The sequence below is a fragment of the Camelina sativa genome, chromosome 10 (assembly GCF_030686135.1).
Source record: "Camelina sativa cultivar CO46 ecotype springtype chromosome 10, ASM3068613v1".
Lineage (NCBI taxonomy): Eukaryota > Viridiplantae > Streptophyta > Magnoliopsida > Brassicales > Brassicaceae > Camelina > Camelina sativa.
This window is the reverse complement of record NC_141889.1, coordinates 14,222,512-14,243,384: the sequence shown is the minus strand read 5'-3', so window position 1 is coordinate 14,243,384 and position 20,873 is coordinate 14,222,512. Positions and strand designations below refer to the sequence as shown.

Below are 20,873 nucleotides of genomic sequence, written 5' to 3'. Positions count from 1 at the left end.
TTATTATTTTTTTTTTTGGCAAACATGGATTCAGTTGTTTAAGTAGCTGGAAAGAGCTTTATTTGAACTTGAGAATGTACAATGGAATAACAGATAAAGAAACCAATCTAAAAAAATTGCATCAAACAAACAGAGAATCATTGAGGGAATTGCATCAAATATCAGACTCTGGACCTCTTGCATTCGGGTGGGAATCCACGAGGGAACCTTTTGAGATCAGAACAATAATTGTAGATCATGAAGTACTTCTGAACCCATCTGAGTCTCCTCCTGCCATAAGCATTGAGCTCGTTCGCTACCTGCAATTTACCATCACCAAAAGAACTCTTGAATTTAGGGTCACATCCTGAAGAGACAGTGCAAGCCGCAGCGTTGAATCCTCTGTAGTAAGCTGTGAAAGGAGCCTTGGACCAGTCAGTCTTGACCAGACCACCTCTGGTGGCCCAATCATCTGCATTCCACAGGCTCGAGTAAATCCTCATGGGTTGGCTCTTTGGGAACGGAACACCGAGCTTCTCTGCGTTGTTGAACACTCTAATGGGTAAATTGTCCACCAAGAATCTGCAGAGATATAAGAACAAAGTCAAGACAAGATCTTCGTTTTCATTTAATGTTGAAGTAGCGATAGAGAGAGAGCAATGGATATTTTACATGATGTGTTGGGGTCTCCAGACAATGGAGTAAGTGTGAAAGTTCTTAGTTGGATCGAACCAGAGATAAAACTGTTGCTCTCTGTTTCCTTTCCCTTGAGCAAAGACATTGGTGTGAAGAACATAAGGCTTCCCTGTCTCGTTCCCAAGAAACTCAAAGTCTATCTCATCATGTGTTGCTCCTTGTGACGACAACTGCAAAAAAATATTCATACAAAATTTAGAAAAGAGTATCTCTTCAGTTTTAGTAACGTTTTGAGTGAATGTGAGAGTTTGAGAACTTTACGTAGTAAGCAGTGACAGTGCCGGCCGAGTTTCCGGCGACGAGTTTGAGCTGCATATCGATCCGACCGAACAAATACTCTTTCTTGGATTTGAAACCTGACCCGGAAACCCGGTCCAGTGACAAAGACAACATATTTCCTCCGTTGAAGATTTTGCCCCTGTGGTCACCCCACGTGAGGTCGAACTCGTTGAAGAAGTTGCCTGAGTAAGCAGAACCGACCATTGACATCAGCAGAACAGTCGCCACGACGATGGCGAGGCTTGAGTTTCGACCCATCTGAGTTTGGGTGTTACAAGTAAAAGGGGTTGGAGTGTGTGTGTGTGTGTGTAATAAGATTGAAAACTAGAGGAGATGAGAGCTTTTGTGTTTTGGTGTGAGATGGGTTTAAGCAGGGGATACATATATTTATAGCTGGAGAATCCTTGGGAAGCTAACCTTAACTACAGTTGTTTTGTGAAATTTTTATCTAACTCTATTTTTATTTGCTTTGTTCCTCCAGTATGCATATACTCCATTTTATTGCATTATTGAGAAGCCCATCATTGGTTTGGTATATATTTGTTTTATCCTCATGTGGCTTAAAAGAGAGAAAATCAAAATGAAAGCTGTCCAAAAGAAAGAGAACAAAGAGAGTATGTACTGAGTACTGAGTACTGAGTAGTGTGAGTGAGTCTACTACGTAATCACTCAGTCGAGAGCTGGTGCCAGCTCTTCTGCTTCACCTAGTCATTAAAAAAGGGAATTTTTTTTACTAAAAGCTATATCATTTTTTTTTTTTGGCAAATAAACTTTTTTTTTTTTTTTAATTTTTCGTCTGAATGATTCATTCAGGCAAAGAAACTTCTGTCTATCCTTTTTTTTAGTTTGATAAAAGAATCATTTGGAAATTTTAGTGGGACTAGAGAAACTATTCAATGTAATAAAAAAGGATTGTAAATTGAGATCAGTCAAATCGAGTATTTTGTATATAATTTAATATCAAAGAAGGGGGACGACGGTCTATTTCCTCACGAGAACTATCGATCGAGCCAGATAGAGTCCGTTCTTTACCCTCGGTCTATTTATCTCTCAAAAAAAAGTTCGAAACCATTTTCTCCCCGAATACAAAGTTCGAAATCTATATCTCTCCAGTTTTATTCTTCTACATCAATTAACCCATAATCATGGATTATATCGGTTTACTATTAACTTAACCGATTAGAAGAAAACTAAACCTAGATTAAACCAAACTAAACCCAATTTTGACCAAACTTAACCCGATTTCGACCCGATAGCGAGAGGAGAGAGAAGGAAACAGAGGCGGAGATGGTTGAGCTTCGGAAACGGAGGCGGAGATGGTTGAGCTTCGTCGGAGAGTGACGACCACGCGCTCTCGAATTCGCAGAGGTTTCAGGGTTTAATGGATGTGTCGGTGAAGTTGAATCTAATCAGAAGTTTAAAACGGCTCATGTCGATGAGGAACATACCCGACCCGATTTAGAGCCAAGAGAACATCAAAAGCGATTCTTCATTCAGCGACGACGACGACGACATTTATTGGAAAGACGAGATCGAGAATTATCCTCGGAGTTGTAACTCGGACGAACTCACCGAGTCAACGTCACTCTCAACTGTCAGATCTAGGGTTCCGAGAGTCCCTAAACCACCGCCGAAACAGTCATTTTCTTCATTAGGTGATTCGACGGAGAACAGAGCAGATCCTCCACCGCCGTCGGGGGGAAAATGGTTTCGAACTTTTTTTTGAGAGATAAATAGACCGAGGGTAAAGAACGTATCTGGGTTGGTCTCGGGTTTAGACGTTAAACCGATATAATCCACAACTGGGGAGATATAGATTTCGAACTTTGTCTTCAGGGGAAAAATGGTTTTGAACTTTTTTTTGAGGGACAAATAGACCGAGGGTAAAGAACGGGCTCTATCTGGCTCGATATAATAGTTCTCGTGGGTAAATAGACCGTCGGGACAAAAGTGTATGGAGAATCATAAAGGATTACGAATAATTACGATTGGTAGAACTACTTCCCCATGCTTTTTCAAATATATCATAGTTGATTTCTTTATCTTGAAATAATAGCGAGTACTTAATACGACCAAATGGTGTTTTACGTGAATTTGCAATTATTGAACTAGAGAATTATCTTAAAATCAGTGTTCTAAAAAGCATTAGACGCTAGTTGGGCGGTGAACTAGCGCCTAGCGCCTAAACGGTTAAGGCGGGGATTAATCGGTGACCAGACGGTAGAAAGCGTTTTAAGTAATAGCTTAAGTTTTTAATACATTTTAGAGTTATACAAACGTCTAATCTTCTAAATTATTAAGTGGCATAGTGGTTAAGTAATTGTTTATGGTGAGCTATTACCGTAAAAAATAGACAAAACGACAAGGTAACCCATCTACTTTGTAACAATAAGAAAAATAAAGAAAATTTGTTCACACCCGTTCTTGTTCTTGGCACCAATGTTCGTTTTTGTTTCTAGTCTTGGAAATGAGAATTAATGTAGGCAATAGAAGAAAGAATAGGACGGAAGAATGGGGAGTGACAAGCTGGCATGGAAATGGCCACTCTCTTATTTCCTCTGTACTTTGTGTTATCTCTTGTCTCAGATTTGTCACTTCCCTCTCGTACCTCCATCACGTGTGGTGTGACTGTGACCTAACGAACTCATAGATCTCTATCTGTTCCAGCCGGCATGGCATGGTATGCCCATGCAATTAGTGAATTCCGATTTCCCATTACACATTTTTTTTTTGGGGGGTTTAGGGTAAACATAATTCTGTCTTGGAAGCTGTCGAAAATATGTATAGTGGAGACAATAAACAAGGTGCCGTTTCTTTAAACTATATTAGACCTAGTTTAATTAATTTATCTTAAGACACAATATATATATATATATGTTCTTATTATTTTTATGATACCGAAGGAGATGAATTGATCCTATATATATATAGCTAATATGTTCAGTTTTCTCTCGTAGGTTTTGTGATATTTTCTACCGACTCATGTTTAGGGTTGTATAGCTCGTGTCTTCTTATCTTATGATTTTGTAAGTTCTGGCTAACCCGGCCATTAACTTTTTTTTTTGGTTAGCATCTATTAGTATTACATTATTGTGTAGTAATAGTATTATATAGACTAGGATTTATCCGTGGTACACCACGGTTTGATTTTTTTTTTAAATCAATAATTATGTACATTTTGAAGAAATTAATTCGAATATTTCATTATAAATACGAATATATCATTATAATTTCGAATCAATAAATTAGTTCCTCTATTTTTAACTATAATAAATATAGAAAATCTGTATTTGATACTAATAACTTTTAAGTGTAAATATTCATTATATATTAAAATAACTCAAATGTAAAATAATCTGTATCCAGATATATTTGTTTGGTTACAAAAATCCTAAAACAATTGTTAAAATATATATCTGTTTATAAAAATTCAAATAACATCATATGCTCGAAAAAAATCTAAAATTTTGTTAACTTTATGTATTAAATAGTAACACAAATAATTAAATATAAGATTAAATAAAAGTGAAAGGAGAATTATATTTTAATCTATCATATTGCTTTAAATTAGGTGGATAGATTTTAGAAAATTTGAAATTAATATTATCAAATTAATAAATGATTATGTTTGGTTGTGAAACAACCCGACTCTTTTTTTTTATAATAAATACAATATATATAATTAAGCATCCCATACTACTTAATTAACCAACCCAAACGACCACTCATCATTAAACCAGTAATAACCATTAAGCACAACGGAAACATACCAAACCAATACATCATCAGTACAATAACACTCCTAACAAATCTATCCAACAATCTAGCATAACTCTATCCAAGGTTCCCACATAAACAATGTAACCACCAACACACAAACGAGACCCTAGATCATCCTCCTCCTCATTGCCATGATTCCACGTCACATACCTGCACACCACAAACAACAATTGAGATGCATAAGTATTATCATAAATACTTAGTGAGGCAATCCTCCCATCTACTAGGCTATACACACAAGCAACTGAGATTCCAATGTTTAACAAACAACAAACAAACACAACAAACCAAGAAATCACGAATCAACAAGTTGGTGTCGACCGACACCAGGTAGGTGTCGATCGACGCTTGCCCATATATGGTGTCGGCCGACACCCACTTGGTGTTGATCGACACCGACCCCGCAGACACGTTCTGCTCGAAACCGATCGTCGAATCTCCATCTCCAATCATCTCCAATCCGTTCCAAACTCACCCAAAAGCTTCAAGAACCTATCAGAACCATAACACAACCACCACAAACAAGAACAACGCCACAAAACACAACAAATCAAGCAAACAAAGGATTCTCAGGCTTATATAAGCCATGGTCATGCACTCACCTCTTTTGCAGGAAGATTCTGACCCAACAACGACGAATCCAACCCTTAGAAGCCTTCTCCTTTGTTCTTAGCACAAGATCTCCACTCCACAAGGACATATCTCACCAAAACAGCTTAGAATCTCCAAATCCCCTCAAGAACACTCTCTCTTCTCTCTTTTCTCTATAGAACGGCCAAGACAACTATTCCCACGACCTAGGTCGAGTTTTTCCCTTATATACATGGTTTAGAAAACCCAATTAAATCAAACCAAACCAGAAACGACAATTAAAAACAACCTGGTTGAACCAAACATTGATGGTGTCGATCGACACTCCCCTTGGTGTCGATCGACACCCCTTCCCAATAACCAGAAATTGGTTCGCGGGTGTTACAATTCTCCCCCTCTAAACAAAGATTCGTCCTCGAATCTGCAACACACCGCCATTAGACCGCAAAACTCATCCAACCATCTGGTCTGCCGCAACCATGACACCACTAGTCCACACAACCCTGACCCCACCGGTCAACAAAGTCCTGTCCCCACCGGTGAATCCAAACCATACTCTCCCAATCATCACCACTCTGGTCCCCCCGACCAGCATACACCTAACCCTCCCGGTCAACACACAGAACCCCCGAGATTGAACCCCCATCAACCCCGAGATCCGCATCCAATCTCAACCGGACACCTGAGATTGAACCCCCACCAATCTCCTAAAACCACATCCGGTCACAATAGAAAATCTGAGATTGAACCCCCATCAATCCCCTCAATCCACATCCAGTTACAATAGGAAATCTGAGATTGAACCCCCACCAATCTCCTTAATCCACATCCGGATACAATGCTTATTCCCACGTCATTGACACTTTTGCCACCAACTCATCTGCTCTTAGGTCGCAACCTTCAAGCCATACCGATCACACTCTCAGACCCCCCGTCTTCGAGCTATACCGTCTCACCCTCGGGTCGTCACCCTCGAGATCTCGGTACCAGGAGAACCCCCATCTCCTCAGGAGAACCCCCATCTCCTCTGCCACCCTCAGGACCGCAGTCCCTCGAGCTATCGGTATCTAGGGAACCCCCCGTCCCCTCAGGAGAACCCCCATCTCCTCATGAGTTGTTCAGGACTCCCCACCCTTATTGCAAACGTTCATAATGTCTATAAGCATTTCTCCAACCGGGACCATCCCCCCGTGATCCGCGTAGAACATCTCAATGTCCTACCAACACCATACTCTCTCCCAGAATATCACCACTGCCATGGCCACCCCCAGGCCTCACTCCAAATATCTCAAACACTTTGGATGTCCCTCCGCACCCTTTCCAAAAATGGACAACTTCTACCTCCCGAAAAACTTTCTATTTTTAGAAAATTTCCATTTATGGAAACTTTCCAATTTTAGAAGTCCCGCGCAAATTCCTTTCCACATGACACACCAGTCAAAAATCCAATAGAACTTCATTTGCAAAGCATCCACTCCCACCAATCACCGCCAACGGTATTTCCCGATACCGGCGTGATCGACCACTTTCCAACAACTTTCAATAGCCAATCGCACCTCCCACACAGAAGCTAAAAACACTACACAAATAACATCACACAAAATCACTTACCGTGGAATCTCATTGAAGGCTCGAAGAGGATGATACTAGGACTCCATACCACAAACAAATTGACTAACTACTCATAATCAATTTCCATCTCACAACAACATGTATCAAGCAACAGAAAAATAATTCACCCAATTAAATTCCTAACCGCTCTAACCATCCACTTAACCATCCTAGAACGTAAAGGCTCTGATACCAAATTGAAACAACCCGACCCTTTTTTTATAATAAATACAATATATATAATTAAGCATCCCATACTACTTAATTAACCAACCCAAACGACCACTCATCATTAAACCAGCAATAACCATTAAGCACAGCGGAAACATACCAAACCAATACATCATCAGTACAATAACACTCCTAACAAATCTATCCAACAACCTAGCATAACTCTATCCAAGGTTCCCACATAAACAATGTAACCACCAACACACAAACGAGACCCTAGATCATCCTCCTCCTCATTGCCATGATTCCACGTCACATACCTGCACACCACAAACAACAATTGAGATGCGTAAGTATTATCATAAATACTTAGTGAGGCAATCCTCCCATCTACTAGGCTATACACACAAGCAACTGAGATTCCAATGTTTAACAAACAACAAACAAACACAACAAACCAAGAAATCACGAATCAACAAGTTGGTGTCGACCGACACCAGGTAGGTGTCGATCGACACTTGCCCAGATATGGTGTCGGCCGACACCCACTTGGTGTTGATCGACACCGACCCCGCAGACACGTTCTGCTCGAAACCGATCGTCGAATCTCCATCTCCAATCATCTCCAATCCGTTCCAAACTCACCCAAAAGCTTCAAGAACCTATCAGAACCATAACACAACCACCACAAACAAGAACAACGCCACAAAACACAACAAATCAAGCAAACAAAGGATTCTCAGGCTTATATAAGCCATGGTCATGCACTCACCTCTTTTGCAGGAAGATTCTGACCCAACAACGACGAATCCAACCCTTAGAAGCCTTCTCCTTTGTTCTTAGCACAAGATCTCCACTCCACAAGGACATATCTCACCAAAACAGCTTAGAATCTCCAAATCCCCTCAAGAACACTCTCTCTTCTCTCTTTTCTCTATAGAACGGCCAAGACAACTATTCCCACGACCTAGGTCGAGTTTTTCCTTTATATACATGGTTTAGACAACCCAATTAAATCAAACCAAACCAGAAACGACAATTAAAAACAACCTGGTTGAACCAAACATTGATGGTGTCGATCTACACTCCCCTTGGTGTCGATCGACACCCCTTCCCAATAACCAGAAATTGGTTTGCGGGTGTTACAGATTGTAAGGATTGTAGAGAATTTAGTTGGGACTTGTTTAGACACAAAGATATTGCTTTAAAAAAAAGATGACACAAAAATATTCTTTAAAATGTTAAGATAGATTTGTAAGTCTATAGAAAAAAAAAAAAAAAAAACTACACGTACGTATTTACGCCTGAAACCCTACGCTCATTGATTTGAGAGGCCATTGGATACATTGTAGGTTGATTTTTTTCCCCCTTCCGTGAAATTATAAATTCAAAATCTTGAATATTAGTAACTAGAGCATTTAAAATTCCATGCATGACCAGACCGGTGGATTTTGTTTGCATGTGTGTGGCCATTTAAAGAGGCAACACATATTTTGGTTTCAAGTATGGCTCCTCACTAGTAAATGAGGAATAGATAGTTGGCAAAAATAAATAAACACGAGGTATGGATAAGGCGGTGGTCCAACCAAAACCTCAAGTCATAAGTCACAACAAATTAAACTATTATACTAATGAGTTCATTGTCCTGTCTTACAAAACTCCAAAATGTATGCAGATTCATCGAATTTTGAAACACGGCAATACGGCATCCTTATGTGCTTGTATACATAGAGAGATTCATGATTTCACAAATATTAAGGTACTTTCAAATCTTGGATTGAATCGAAATGAGAGTCATGATTATTGATTACCAAGTTACCAACCACTAACTTTATAAAAGAACTTACAGTATGTTTTTTAGTGAAGTGGTGTATTATCAACAACTGGATTTTAAAAACCGGCTCATCATTACGGTTAAATGAAAAAAAATGGTCCTCTTACCTCTACCCCTCTTTGTTTTTCTTACTTGGGCGCTTATGTGAAGACTGAAGAGTCATTTAGAACTGAAACACATCTACGAAGGAAAAATTCTGATACAAATTCTGACTTCACTTAATCCGAGTGGCTTTCGTTTAGCTTTGGAATTTTCTTGTACTCATACGCGTTAATGTCCACCTTCTCTTGCATAGCCTGCGGAATACAAAACCCGGTCAAGATATAAGTGTTTCATCAAATTTTTTCTTATGCAGTCTAATTCGTTAAATCATGAAAATCTGCACAACCGAGGAGAGGAATATATATATATATATATATATATATATATATATATATATATAAATACCTTGAGCTCATCTTCGATGGATGTGTTTTTAGGTTTATAAGCATCAACAGGTCCTGTCCTCGAAAGCGCCTTTCTTGTCTCTATAATCTCCCATTCTTGGTCATCTTTTACCTTTGCGATGTCCTTACTAAACTAACCAAATAAACCATATGTGGGGAAGTTGAGAATTATAAGCAGATTCATTGATATAAACCTATAGATCATTTTTACATAATCAAAGCTTAAGAGTTCAATCAAAGAAAGAACTGACCTGCCTTGAAGGAGTTGGCCGAGTCCGAGGGCTCCAAATACAGTGAGAGATATCATTGGAAGTCCATATCTTACAAATGGGTGTCTCCTTCCCCACCTTTTAAACGATGCTGATGGCTGCTTGGGAGTAGTAGTAGCAGCAGAACCAGAAGGAGAAGACTTTTGAGTTTTCTGATCGGTTTCGATTGTTGTCATCTTTGTATAAATCACAAAGCAAAGGACTACAAAGGGAAAATCAAGAGTTAAAACCTAACAACAAGACAAGCAACGAGAAGCAGTAATTGCACATTTTGTCTGACTGAATCATGCAATTTCGTTGCAGTATAAGAAAGAAACTATCTTGCAGAACAAAGACCATTGAGCAAACCAAATCACCCAACTAGTTTTTCAAAATGATATTTTCAATTTCTCCATCATATTTAACCATTCAAGCAAGAAGAATGCATTAAGAGGAGATGGCTAACTCAGCCTACTATCATTTCTTAACTCAGCTTCAGGTTATTTTCTTCTGAATTCTTTTGAGAGGATAGAGAAGCAGATCACAAAACAAACAATGTTCACCAGATGATGATCCCATTCTAATTTTCAAAATATAAATCTGAACATCTAATCAAATGACCTGAAACATATTTCACTTGTTCTGTTCCCTTTTCTTCTACAAACAAGAGATTCATATGACCCTAGAAATTTTCAATCTAAACCCTAGAAATCAAATTCAATTCAAGGCGAACCATGTATACTGTTAGTTGTTTTTGACTTTAAATCAAAACTAACCTGAAGCTGAGAGATGGCCGGAATCAGAAGGAGCTCATGAGGGAGGTCGAAGCCGAACGCAATTAGACAGAGAGAGCTTGAGACGAAGAAGAAGACGGCGACGTAGAAACGACGGCGTTTTCGACTTTCACTTCAGGAGCCTGTGTAATACGTCCTCGGTTTGTGAGAAATAATAATCAATCAAATATTTAAAACGACGGCGTTTGATGTTCTTCTACGGTTAACACAGGAAACACCCACAACAAACTTGAGAAAAACTGAGGGCCTGACTGGTTCAAACGCTGCGGTTGCGGTTGCGGTTGCGGTTGCGGTTGCGGGAAATTGCGGAAGCGGACGATTGCGGTTTCAAGCGTTATTAAGCGTTTTGAACAACTGGTTTAGCGGTTTAAAATTGGTGCGTTTGCGGGAGATTTACGACTGGTTGATCAGCGGGTGCAATAGCGGTTGAAACATAATACATGTGATATATAATATATGAATTTTAAAAACACCCATTTTTTTATGAAACTTGATTTATAATTAAAATTTATTAAAAAGATACTAAAATAATTATTCAAAAAACAAATAAATTTCATATTGAAATACTTATTCCTTTATGCATTTGGCTTTTCACTAAAAATTTAATCAAATAATTTGATAAATGACAAAACATATGCTTTAGATCGTAGATCTTTTCTCTTTTCTCTTAGATCTTGGCTCAGTAGTTTCATCGGTAGGAATAGTCATGTGAGAGTTGAGATGAGTCACTAGTGATTTGTTTTAATATTTTTTACAAATAATCTTATTTTCTTAAATTTCTGATAAAATATTATATTTGTTTAGATTTTTTTGAACTTATGTACGATGTGCCATTAAATTTACATCAAGTTTTTTGGGTTATTGTTAATTGTAATATTATTTAATTCTAATTGTTTATTTTATAATCTCTGCAATCATATTCGTATTTTATTTTTTCCCATCTTTAATAAGTAAAATAGATAGATTGAAGATATAACAAAAAAAAATCATTATCATTGATTTCTTTTAAGTTTTTTTTACAAAAAAAAAAAAAATTCAATCGCAATCGCCCGCAACTGCAAACGCTTGTGGGAGACAGCTTTTGAAATTCAGTGGTTTGAAGCGATTGGAAGCGATTTGGAGCGACTGGAAGCGATTTGTGTGATTGGTTCCAATCGCTAGCAACCGCTACCACCCGCAAACGCAGCGTTTGCGAAAGGTAGCGGGAGAACCAGTCACCACCTGAATAGCATTTTATTAGAAACTTAATCACTCGATGTTTATAAAACACGGAGGATTACTTACCGGCCCTCAAAACGAGAGAAACTCGGCGGTCGATATTGGACCTTAGAAATATTTACAAATTATTATTATTTTTGGATAAGATGCAAAAGAGCTAAACAAGTGCTCATATAGAAAATAAAAGATTTCATCCTCTAACGGCCTTCTGCTTCCAGCCGTCCACGTGTTGCTCGAGTTTCTTGACTTGACTTCACACGTGGGAACACATGTGCGGCTCTGCAAAATATCTAGCTAATTCAATAGCTGTATCAAATCTCCCTTCTTTGCAGAGCCTTGTCCACAAGGGTCTTCAAGCTTCAAACTCTGGGAATTTCTTTTGAATATCAAACAGAAACTCCCAAGTTGCTTCTTCTACTGGTTGATCAACCCACTTCACCAAAACCTTAGTAGCCGCCCGACCCTGTCTATTAACCATTTTCCTTTCGAGTATCAATTATGGTTCCTTCACGAAAACATCCTGCAACACCGTAGGCAATGTAGTTGCCACTGGGACATTACCAACCAACTCCTTAAGCTGCGAAACGTGAAAGACCGGATGAATCTTGGTGCCTACAGGCAACTCCAATTTGTAAGCTGCGGCACCACATTTATCCACAACCTTATAAGGACCGTAGTATTTTGGTGCCAACTTCTGATTCATGCGAACAACAACCGAAGACTGTCGATACGGGTGAAGTTTAAGATAGAAAAAATCACCAATATAAAACTCCCTTTCAGTACGGTGCTGATCAGCCATCTGCTTCATCCTGTGCTGAGCACGCAACAAGTGGAACTTGAGTAACTTAATCATGTTTTCCCTTTCCTGGAACGAACGAGCCACCACTGCCACTTTAGTCTCGCCTAGAAGATAAGGCAAATGCACTGGTGATGCTTGACCATAAACAGCTTCATAAGGCGTCATTCTTGTAGAGGTATGGTAGTTAGTGTTATACCAAAATTCCGCCAGAGCCAACCATTTACACCACATATGTGGCTGAGCATGACACATACACCTCAGATAATTCTCCAAACATCTATTAACCACTTCAGTCTACCTGTCGCTTTGAGGGTGATATGCTGATGACATCCGAAGTTACACACCTTGCAAAGTAAAGAACTCCCTCCAAAACTCACTTGTAAACACTGCATCACGATCACTAACAATAGAGTTTGAACACCCATGGAGCTTAAAAACGTTGTCCAAATATGCCTGAGACACCGATAACGCACTGTAAGGATGAGAGAGTGCTATAAAGTGCGCTGCCTTGCTCAATATGTCAACAACCACCATGATAACTGACATATTTGCAGACAAGGGAAGACTTTCGATAAAGTCCATTGAAACATCACTCCATAAAGCCTCTGGAATCGGTAATGGTTGTAACAGTCCTGGGGAAGCTGCATTGTCACTCTTACATTGTTGACACACATGACAGCTTCAGATATACGCTTGAATGTCACTTGCCATCCCCTTCCAATAAAAGATTCATGTGACTCTCTGATAAGTCACATCCCTTCCCAAATGACCACCAGCACCTGAACAATGTAACCATTGCAAAATAGTGTCACGCAACTTCACATCATTTGGAACCACAATTTTGCTCTTACGCCGCAGCACATTCTGTCCCCAAGAATAGTGTTTCCCTGCATCAGGTTTGTCCTTGAGCACTGCCACAAGATCACGCAGTTCTACATCCTGTTCATACGCTGCCTGAATTTCCTTCAACAGATCACACTCCACCACTGTCAAGGCCATGTGCAACACTTCCGCACCTTCCACTCTTGATAAAGCATCGGCCGCCAAATTTTCTTTTCCTTGCTTATACTGAATTTCATAATCAAACTCCAACAATTTGGGAAGCCACTGCTGCTGAATTGGAGTGTTCAAGCGTTGCTCCAATAAGTATTTTAGGCTTCGTTGGTCGGTTTTAATAATGAAGTGTGCAGGAAGTAAATAATGTCTCCACTTTTGCACTACAAAAATCACTGCTAAAATCTCCTTCTCATAGATTGATAAGTGCAATTGCTTACCCTTGAGCTGTCTGCTTATGCATGAAATGGGATGACCTTCCTGCATCAGCACCGCACCAATACCATAACCACAAGCATCCGTCTCCACAATAAACACCTTGTCAAACAAAGGTAACACCAGCACCGGAGATTGACACAGAGCTTTTTTTAACCTTTCAAACGCGTCCTGAGCTTCATCATTCCATATAAAAGCATCAGTCTTGGTCAATGCATGTAAAGGACTAGCAATCGCACCATAACTCTTCATAAACCGGCGATAGTAGCCAGCCAAACCCAAAAAACCACGAAGTTGTTTGAGGGTAGATGGTTGTGGTCACTCTGCCACTGCCTTGATCTTCGCTGGATCAGTAGCTACACCTTCTGCACTAATGAAATGACCCAAATACTCCACTTTATCTTCAGCAAAAGCACATTTGCTCATCTTTGCGAACAAACTCTCTTCACGCATCACATCAAACACCTTGCGCAAATTCTCCACATGCTCTTCCATACTCCTACTATATATGAGTATGTCATCAAAGAAAACCAAAACAAACCTCCGAAGAAATGGTTTAAACACCGAGTTCATGAGGCTCTGAAAGGTTGCAGGGGCATTTGTCAACCCAAATGGCATGACTAAATACTCATAATGTCCTCCATGAGTTTTAAAAGCTGTTTTTGGAATATCTTCCTCTTGCATTCGCACCTGATGATATTCAGTTCTTAAATAAATCTTTGAAAAGATCTTAGATCCCCCAAGCTCATCCAACAAATCCTCAATCAAGGGTATAGGGAATCTATCCTTCACCGTCACTCCATTGAGTTCCCTATAGTCCACACACAAACGCCAACTTCCATCTTTTTTCTTTACCAACACTACTGCTGATGCAAAAGGACTTGAACTAGGTTGAATAGTTCCCCCAGTCAACATATCTTCGACAATTTTATCTATCTCATTCTTTTGGTGAATGGAATATTTGTAAGGCCTCTGGTTGACAGGGTTTGCTCCTTCAAGAAGCTTAATTTTGTGATCATGATGCTTCCTGAACGGTGGTAAACTCATTGGTTCTGCAAACACCTCCGGATAATTTTTCAATATTGCTTCAACCTCCGCAGAAGATTCATGGTTCCCATTTACAGCACATAATGCAACTTCAGTGCCTGCAACCGAGTGCTCCAGTTTCACTTCTTCTGACTCCACTTCACTCACACAAATAATAAAAACCTGAACTTCCTCCTCATCCATTTTCTTTTTGAGCTTCTGAGCCTTCACATCCCTTACAAAACCATTTTGAATCCCGTACAACATAACTTTCTTCTTATTCCACATAAAGCTCATCTCAAGCTGCTTAAACTCCCATGTAATGGGCCCTAGTGTTGACAACCACTGTACACCTAAGACCATATCACACCCTCGCAATGGTATCAAAAACACATCTAATTCAAAGAAAGTTGTGCGAAACCGCCACTGAAATCCATCAATACTTCCTTCAATACCCAACTTACGACCATCGGCCACGGATACTTGAGTCAACTTCGAAGGTTGAGCCTTACATCCCATCCTTTCCGCCATTCTAGGATCTACAAAGTTATGAGTAGAGCCTGAATCCAACAACACGAAGATTGCTTTCTTTCCATAAAGTCCCTTAACCCTCATTGTTTTGTAATCAGATACCCCTGTAACCGCATTGACAGACACTCGAAACATAATTCTATCATCCTCCTCTTCGCATTCGACCTTAACGTCCTCCAAATTTCCTTCATCAACCTCCATACTGAACAACTGAGTGTTCTTATGCTGCTTATAGTGTTCAGGAGTAAACTTCTCATCACACCAATAACATAAACCTTTAGATCTTCTGTCACTCATCTCTTCCTTAGACAAGAATCTCTTCGGTGCAGCTTTAGAAGTTCCTCCAATATTCTCCTTGGCATTCGTTGCTATAACTCGACCCCCATTACTATTATTACTTCCCCTAGAAGCTCCCCAAGGTTGAGAGCCTTATTTCTTGGGATGAGCCTTCTCATACAACCTTCCAAGACGCAAACATTGCCTTATTGACTTTGGTTCAAACGCATCTGTGTGTCTAACCTCAATCCTGCCAAGTATAGACTTACCAAATACTCCTCAGAAAGACTGACTCGAGTCTTGATAAGATCAAACCTCTGATGGTAATCAACGATGCCGTCCATCTCCTGTAGCTGTTTCAACTCAGCCATAGGGTCGTCACTCTCATCATCAAATCTTTCCCTTAACACCAACACATAACCATCCCAATCATTCAACACCTCAAGGCTAATACCCGACTGAACAAACGAATAGTGCCAAGTTGCAGCGTGTCCATCAAAGTGAATCGCCTCCATTTTCACCCGCATATCCCTAGGTGTATAATCTACCACAAAGAATTCCTCCACCTTGAACAACCATTCTTTGATCTGATTCCCATCAAACCTAGGGAAATCGATTTTACCCAAACGAGTCAAGCCAACGTAATGATAGTGAGGATCTGGTCTTACCGGTTCTGGTCTTACCAGCTCAGATCTAACAACCTTTGGTGGATCCAGATCGTTAAACCGCACCTCTTGAGAAGACGACGACCTCTGATGTCCCCGATCATAAGACGTTTCACTACACTCAGCTTCTTTCTGAATCTCCTTACCAGATCGAACCTCTTGAGGTGACGAAGATCTCTAGTTGCTCCAATCATAGGATGTCTCAGCTCGCCCAACTTCTTTCTCAATCTCCTTTCCATGGCTAGCTGTAGATCTGCTCATAGCATCAAACATATCAGCGATGTGTTTCATCATCTTCTGATTCTGCTCTGCCATCATCTCCGTCATTTGATGATTCTGTTCCTTGACTAACTCCTCCAAACGACTCATCCGAGAATCCATTGGCTCCGCCGACACTACCTCCTCCGGCTGAACTTCCACCGCTTAAGATCGCGTTCCAACTATGTCCAAAGATCGTTTAGCTTTGATACCTTTAACACAGGAAACACCCACAACAAACTTGAGATAAACTGAATAGCATTTTATTAGAAACCTAATCACTCGATGTTCATAAAACACGGATGATTACTTACCGGCCCTCAAAACGAGAGAAACCCGGCGGTCGATATCGGAACTTAGAAATGTTTACAAATGATTATTTTTTTTGGATAAGATGCAAAAGAGCTAAACAAGTGTTCATATAGAAAATAAAAGATTCCATCCTCTAACGGCCTTCTGCTTCCACACACGTGCGGCTCTGCAAAATATCTAGCTAATTCAATAGCTGTATCGAAGGTATGTGGGTTTTGCCATGATCTTCGATTTATGTCTTCATGTGTGCTGAATGATCTATCTAAGCATAGGGAAAAAGATAACAATTTGATGGTCCTCTTGTGATAAACAAAACAATTTTTTGGTTTCTGGAATTGTACGTTGGAACATCTACTACAATCAAGTATTCAACATACCAATTTTTTTTGTAACTAAGTATTGCGTTACATACACTACAATGGATCACGCCGATGGTTTGATACTTCGGGTTGTGTAAGAAGAACAGATGAAGTACCAAAAAGAAGGAAAATGTCTGCAAGTGTAGATGGAATTTAACCAAATAATGTGTGATTGATACAATGAGTGGTTACATTATAATACCTCAAGGGCTTTACATGAACTGTTTCAAAAACTCTGTAGCAACGAGTCTTCCTCTGGTGTTCACTGACTCCTTCAAGTCCCTTATTTCTTTCTCTATATCCTGCAATTTCCATGGTATAAACAGTCACACTTCAAGTTTTACATCTGATTAAGAGGAGATTAGTATGTTGGAGGACATCATCAGAGTAATTTATCTTTTTAGACATTTGTAAAAACAATTCAAATTTAAGGATGAATTTATTAACCGTAGTTAGGCCAACTATTCAGAATACTTATCAGGTTATTACTGTGAGAAAAATACAATGATGCAACTCTACTCAAGACATGGTCAAAATCTTTTTTTCCTTTTTAAGCATAGAGAAAGACTTGCCTCCATAAACTGAATAATGAAATCAATAAGCTTCTGTTTCTGCATCTCTTCGCAGTGGTAGTTTGTTATAAGAAAGCTAATGTCATAACCCTGTTCAAAAGACCAACAATGAAACCAATTGAAGGGGATCAGGGGATGAAACGTTCACACAATGCAGGGAATAAACAACAAATTATCTAAAGCCAAGACATGCATTTCTACACAGTGAGATGATTCAGGGTTCATATGGGGGGAAAAGAGAGGAAAGGATTGTGGAACGCTTTTAATTATCAAAAGAATTCACAAGTTGTATACATATACGCCATCCATCTTACGCCTAGATATTCTGAAATGTCCGTCTAGAACGCTAAAATGAAGGAAAACTTATGATTACTATGACTATAACCAGTTAGTGATGCGTTCACCAGAATAATTAGAACTTGTACATAAGAGGGAATGCATTACAACTGCCAGATAAAACATAGCAGCTCTCACAAGTAACTAAGTGTTAGATCAAGAATAAGGTCTACCTGCACTGGCTTCCTCCTCAGTACTTGAAAAGCTTCTGCCCTCATGGACAAAAATCTAAGGAACTTTTTGGTTAGTATGTTTTCAAGTTCATCCGCTTGTTTGACCTGCATATTAACGATAACAATTATTTGAAATAGCAGCACATGACAGATGTTTAAGTAATGATTCACCAAGACATTATCTCAGGAGAAATAAATTAAGGAAACAGGAAAGGGAAACAACACGAAGCCTTTGTTGATCAGTGTATCACAAGGGGCTCTTCTTGTAAGTGATCGAAGGAAAAGCTAGGGTAAGATTAATAATCACCTTGAGGCTTATCCGGAGTGAATTTATAGATGTTTCTATTAAACACTTTTCAGCCTCATTACGGCATATTAAAACCTGCAAGTTCAAAAAACCTTAGCAGTCAACTACAAAACCTAGGTAAGATGCGAGTGCAATGTCAATGCTAAACTGGGAGGGAAACAAATAAACTTCTTACAGGATTTAGCAAAAGTTCTGGGCTCGTCCTACAAAAATTAGCAAAAAGATGGTAGTATTAAGATTCTACTACTTGAAATGAAAATAGCACAAGAGCATTCCATTCTCACATGCATCTTCTTGTGACAAGCTTACATACTTTAGTTCAACCTCTGGTTTATTATGCCTTTCAACTTCTTGACAAGGAAAGTTCTGCAAATAGAGAAATATAGAAGCTTTCAGGAACATACAACATGTAAAGCTGACTCTAAAAAGGACTTTACATAGCCCCTTTCACCGACTTGTACAAGATGCATAGGTTTCGACATTCGACACCAAATATTGCTAGACAAAATGCCAAAAGTAAAAGTGAATGATGGTACATTATCCCTAATCAACAACTAATACGTGAGAGTAACAGACCAGAGGTGAAACATGGATGAGGGACTACACAAAAATGAAGCTTTTATTGCCTTAAGCATAATAAACCAAAAAAGATGGAGACTTTCAGACCTATGTCATGATATCTCAAGCCAAAATAGTAAGTACCTGTAAGCACATGGCTGCCTCGAGTGTATTTTTTATGCATGCTAGATACAGCCGTAATGAGTTTGCCTGGAACATCAAAGAAGCAACAGAAGCAAAAATGTTAAAAAAAATTCTGCAGTAAATCAGTAGATGTTGTTTAGGAGAATTGTTCCTAAACAGGACATGTTTGAATGAAATACAATCTTTATCAAGTATTGAGTAACTTGTTATCAAATAGAGAATGAGAAGAGTTCAAAATTCCTTCTTGATCTAGGTAGGTAGAGAAAGAATTACATTTAAAAGTTCTTACCATGTTTCTTGGAATCGATGTTATTCTACTCAAGACTTGCACCGGGTTTAGAATTTATCTTTCTTTTTTTGATGCGCTGAAAAAGTAATCCGAACAATAAACAAGAAAGCATCTTTTAGTATCATACAATGTTGGATCAATAAGAAAACATCAACAAGAAAGCATCTTTAGGATCAAATGTATACAAGTAAACTAGACTAAAACCCTCCCAGATGTTTCAGGATCAAACAAACAAAATCCCCACAGGCTACAGTGAAACAACAAGTAGATCTTGATTAGTTTATATATAAATCATTCTAGGTGACGTTTCACAAACAGAATAGAGACAAAATTATGTTTAGCAATCTATCTACTCAAAAGCCGATGAAATAAGAAATAGGGGAAGGTGGAGGAGAAGATTACCGGAATAGTAAACACGGCGGAGGCTCGTTAATTTGGAAAACTGAGAGACCCAAAAATCAACCAATCAATCTACTGAAACTCTTGGAAAGTGAGATCAAATCACCCACCCAGGAATCATCAATCGGACAAAGCTAAAGCCCTAATACCATGATCGTGAGAGAGTAATTGCGCGCGACTTGGAGACTCGTGAGAGAAGAGAGATTTAGAGATCGAAGAAGAAGCTGCAGCACAGAAAATTCCAATCACAAAAAAAAAAAAGAAACCGACGGGAGAAGTGAACCGGGTCTGGTTCACATCAATATAATTCATTTATAAATTCAATATACTGTAGTTCATTTCTGGCCTGGGGGGTATGAAAAAAACAGACTTTCTGTTGATTAATATTTAATACCGTTAAATTCAGTGTTGATCTTTTTTCCCATAATTTACAGTGGTTCATGCTTAAAATTTGAATTTATAAATGGTTCAAATAAAAAATTACATTTTGGCATAATTTAGGTAATATCGTAAAAAAAAAAAAATCAGAATGATTTTTGTTGTTTTCTTTTTACCTTAAGACTAGGATTTCATCTGCGGTATACCGCGAAAGTAAATGATAAATTATTGTATTTTAAATAATAATTTTTAATTTATTTAGTTTTCAAATTCTCAATTAATTAACTTTTGTCTAATTTATTTAGAATTTTGTTTAGAATTTTTTTCTTCTTCTTACCTTTTATAAAGTTTATAACTTAATTACATTGAATTTGTTATTAGATAGAATATAAAATTTTAGACTTGCTTTGTTCTCTAGAATTAAACAAAGATATATGCCTATATAGTATATTAGTGTATATTTTTTATGTGATTTTTTTTTTTGGAATATTAAGAATGTGTTATAGTATGTGTAATATTTTGTAGTTCATATCCTTTATCCTATAAAACACAAGTCACTGTGCCAATAAAAACAT

The 20,873-nt window shown here is 38.6% G+C and overlaps 3 protein-coding genes across 4 annotated transcripts; all 3 read right to left on the bottom strand.

Moving 5' to 3' along the window:
- Nucleotides 1–34: 34 nt before the first annotated feature.
- LOC104719042 (xyloglucan endotransglucosylase/hydrolase protein 15) lies at nt 35–1,570 on the bottom strand. The gene is made up of 3 exons (XM_010436883.3): nt 937–1,570; nt 652–845; nt 35–561 (listed from the first exon to the last, which is right to left on the bottom strand). The coding sequence occupies exons 1-3, from the start codon at nt 1,210–1,212 to the stop codon at nt 162–164; spliced, it is 870 nt and encodes a 289-aa protein (XP_010435185.2). The 5' UTR covers nt 1,213–1,570; the 3' UTR covers nt 35–161.
- A 7,314-nt stretch (nt 1,571–8,884) lies between these two features.
- Nucleotides 8,885–10,612, bottom strand: LOC104719041 (uncharacterized). The gene is made up of 4 exons (XM_010436882.3): nt 10,412–10,612; nt 9,639–9,858; nt 9,389–9,515; nt 8,885–9,237 (listed from the first exon to the last, which is right to left on the bottom strand). Exons 2-4 carry the CDS (start codon nt 9,830–9,832, stop codon nt 9,160–9,162), a joined length of 399 nt encoding a protein of 132 aa, XP_010435184.1. The 5' UTR covers nt 9,833–9,858; nt 10,412–10,612; the 3' UTR covers nt 8,885–9,159.
- A 6,661-nt stretch (nt 10,613–17,273) lies between these two features.
- On the bottom strand, nt 17,274–20,277 carry LOC104719040 (actin-related protein 2/3 complex subunit 4). 2 transcript variants are annotated; one of them, XM_010436880.3, is made up of 9 exons: nt 19,924–20,277; nt 19,522–19,597; nt 19,233–19,298; nt 18,844–18,896; nt 18,706–18,733; nt 18,531–18,605; nt 18,224–18,328; nt 17,715–17,804; nt 17,274–17,444 (listed from the first exon to the last, which is right to left on the bottom strand). In XM_010436880.3, the coding sequence occupies exons 2-9, from the start codon at nt 19,522–19,524 to the stop codon at nt 17,355–17,357; spliced, it is 510 nt and encodes a 169-aa protein (XP_010435182.1). In that variant the 5' UTR covers nt 19,525–19,597; nt 19,924–20,277; the 3' UTR covers nt 17,274–17,354. The 2 variants fall into 2 exon arrangements, with proteins under 2 accessions (XP_010435182.1, XP_087325877.1); XM_087469751.1 differs by having other exon boundaries at nt 18,815–18,896; nt 19,924–20,247.
- Between the last annotated feature and the right edge of the window lie 596 nt (nt 20,278–20,873).

Coding starts and splice junctions, on each gene's coding strand:
- LOC104719042 (XM_010436883.3), bottom strand. CDS start 1,212: ATGGGTCGAAACTCAAGCCTCGCCATCGTCGTGGCGACTGTTCTGCTG. Junction 846..936: donor GCACTGTCACTGCTTACTAC/GTAAAGTTCTCA, acceptor ATTTTTTTGCAG/TTGTCGTCACAAGGAGCAAC. Junction 562..651: donor TGGAGACCCCAACACATCAT/GTAAAATATCCA, acceptor ATATCTCTGCAG/ATTCTTGGTGGACAATTTAC.
- LOC104719041 (XM_010436882.3), bottom strand. CDS start 9,832: ATGACAACAATCGAAACCGATCAGAAAACTCAAAAGTCTTCTCCTTCT. Junction 9,516..9,638: donor GGCCAACTCCTTCAAGGCAG/GTCAGTTCTTTC, acceptor TGGTTAGTTTAG/TAAGGACATCGCAAAGGTAA. Junction 9,238..9,388: donor CCATCGAAGATGAGCTCAAG/GTATTTATATAT, acceptor TGTATTCCGCAG/GCTATGCAAGAGAAGGTGGA.
- LOC104719040 (XM_010436880.3), bottom strand. Junction 18,734..18,843: donor AAACCAGAGGTTGAACTAAA/GTATGTAAGCTT, acceptor TAATTTTTGTAG/GACGAGCCCAGAACTTTTGC. Junction 18,606..18,705: donor CAGAACTTTTGCTAAATCCT/GTAAGAAGTTTA, acceptor TTGAACTTGCAG/GTTTTAATATGCCGTAATGA.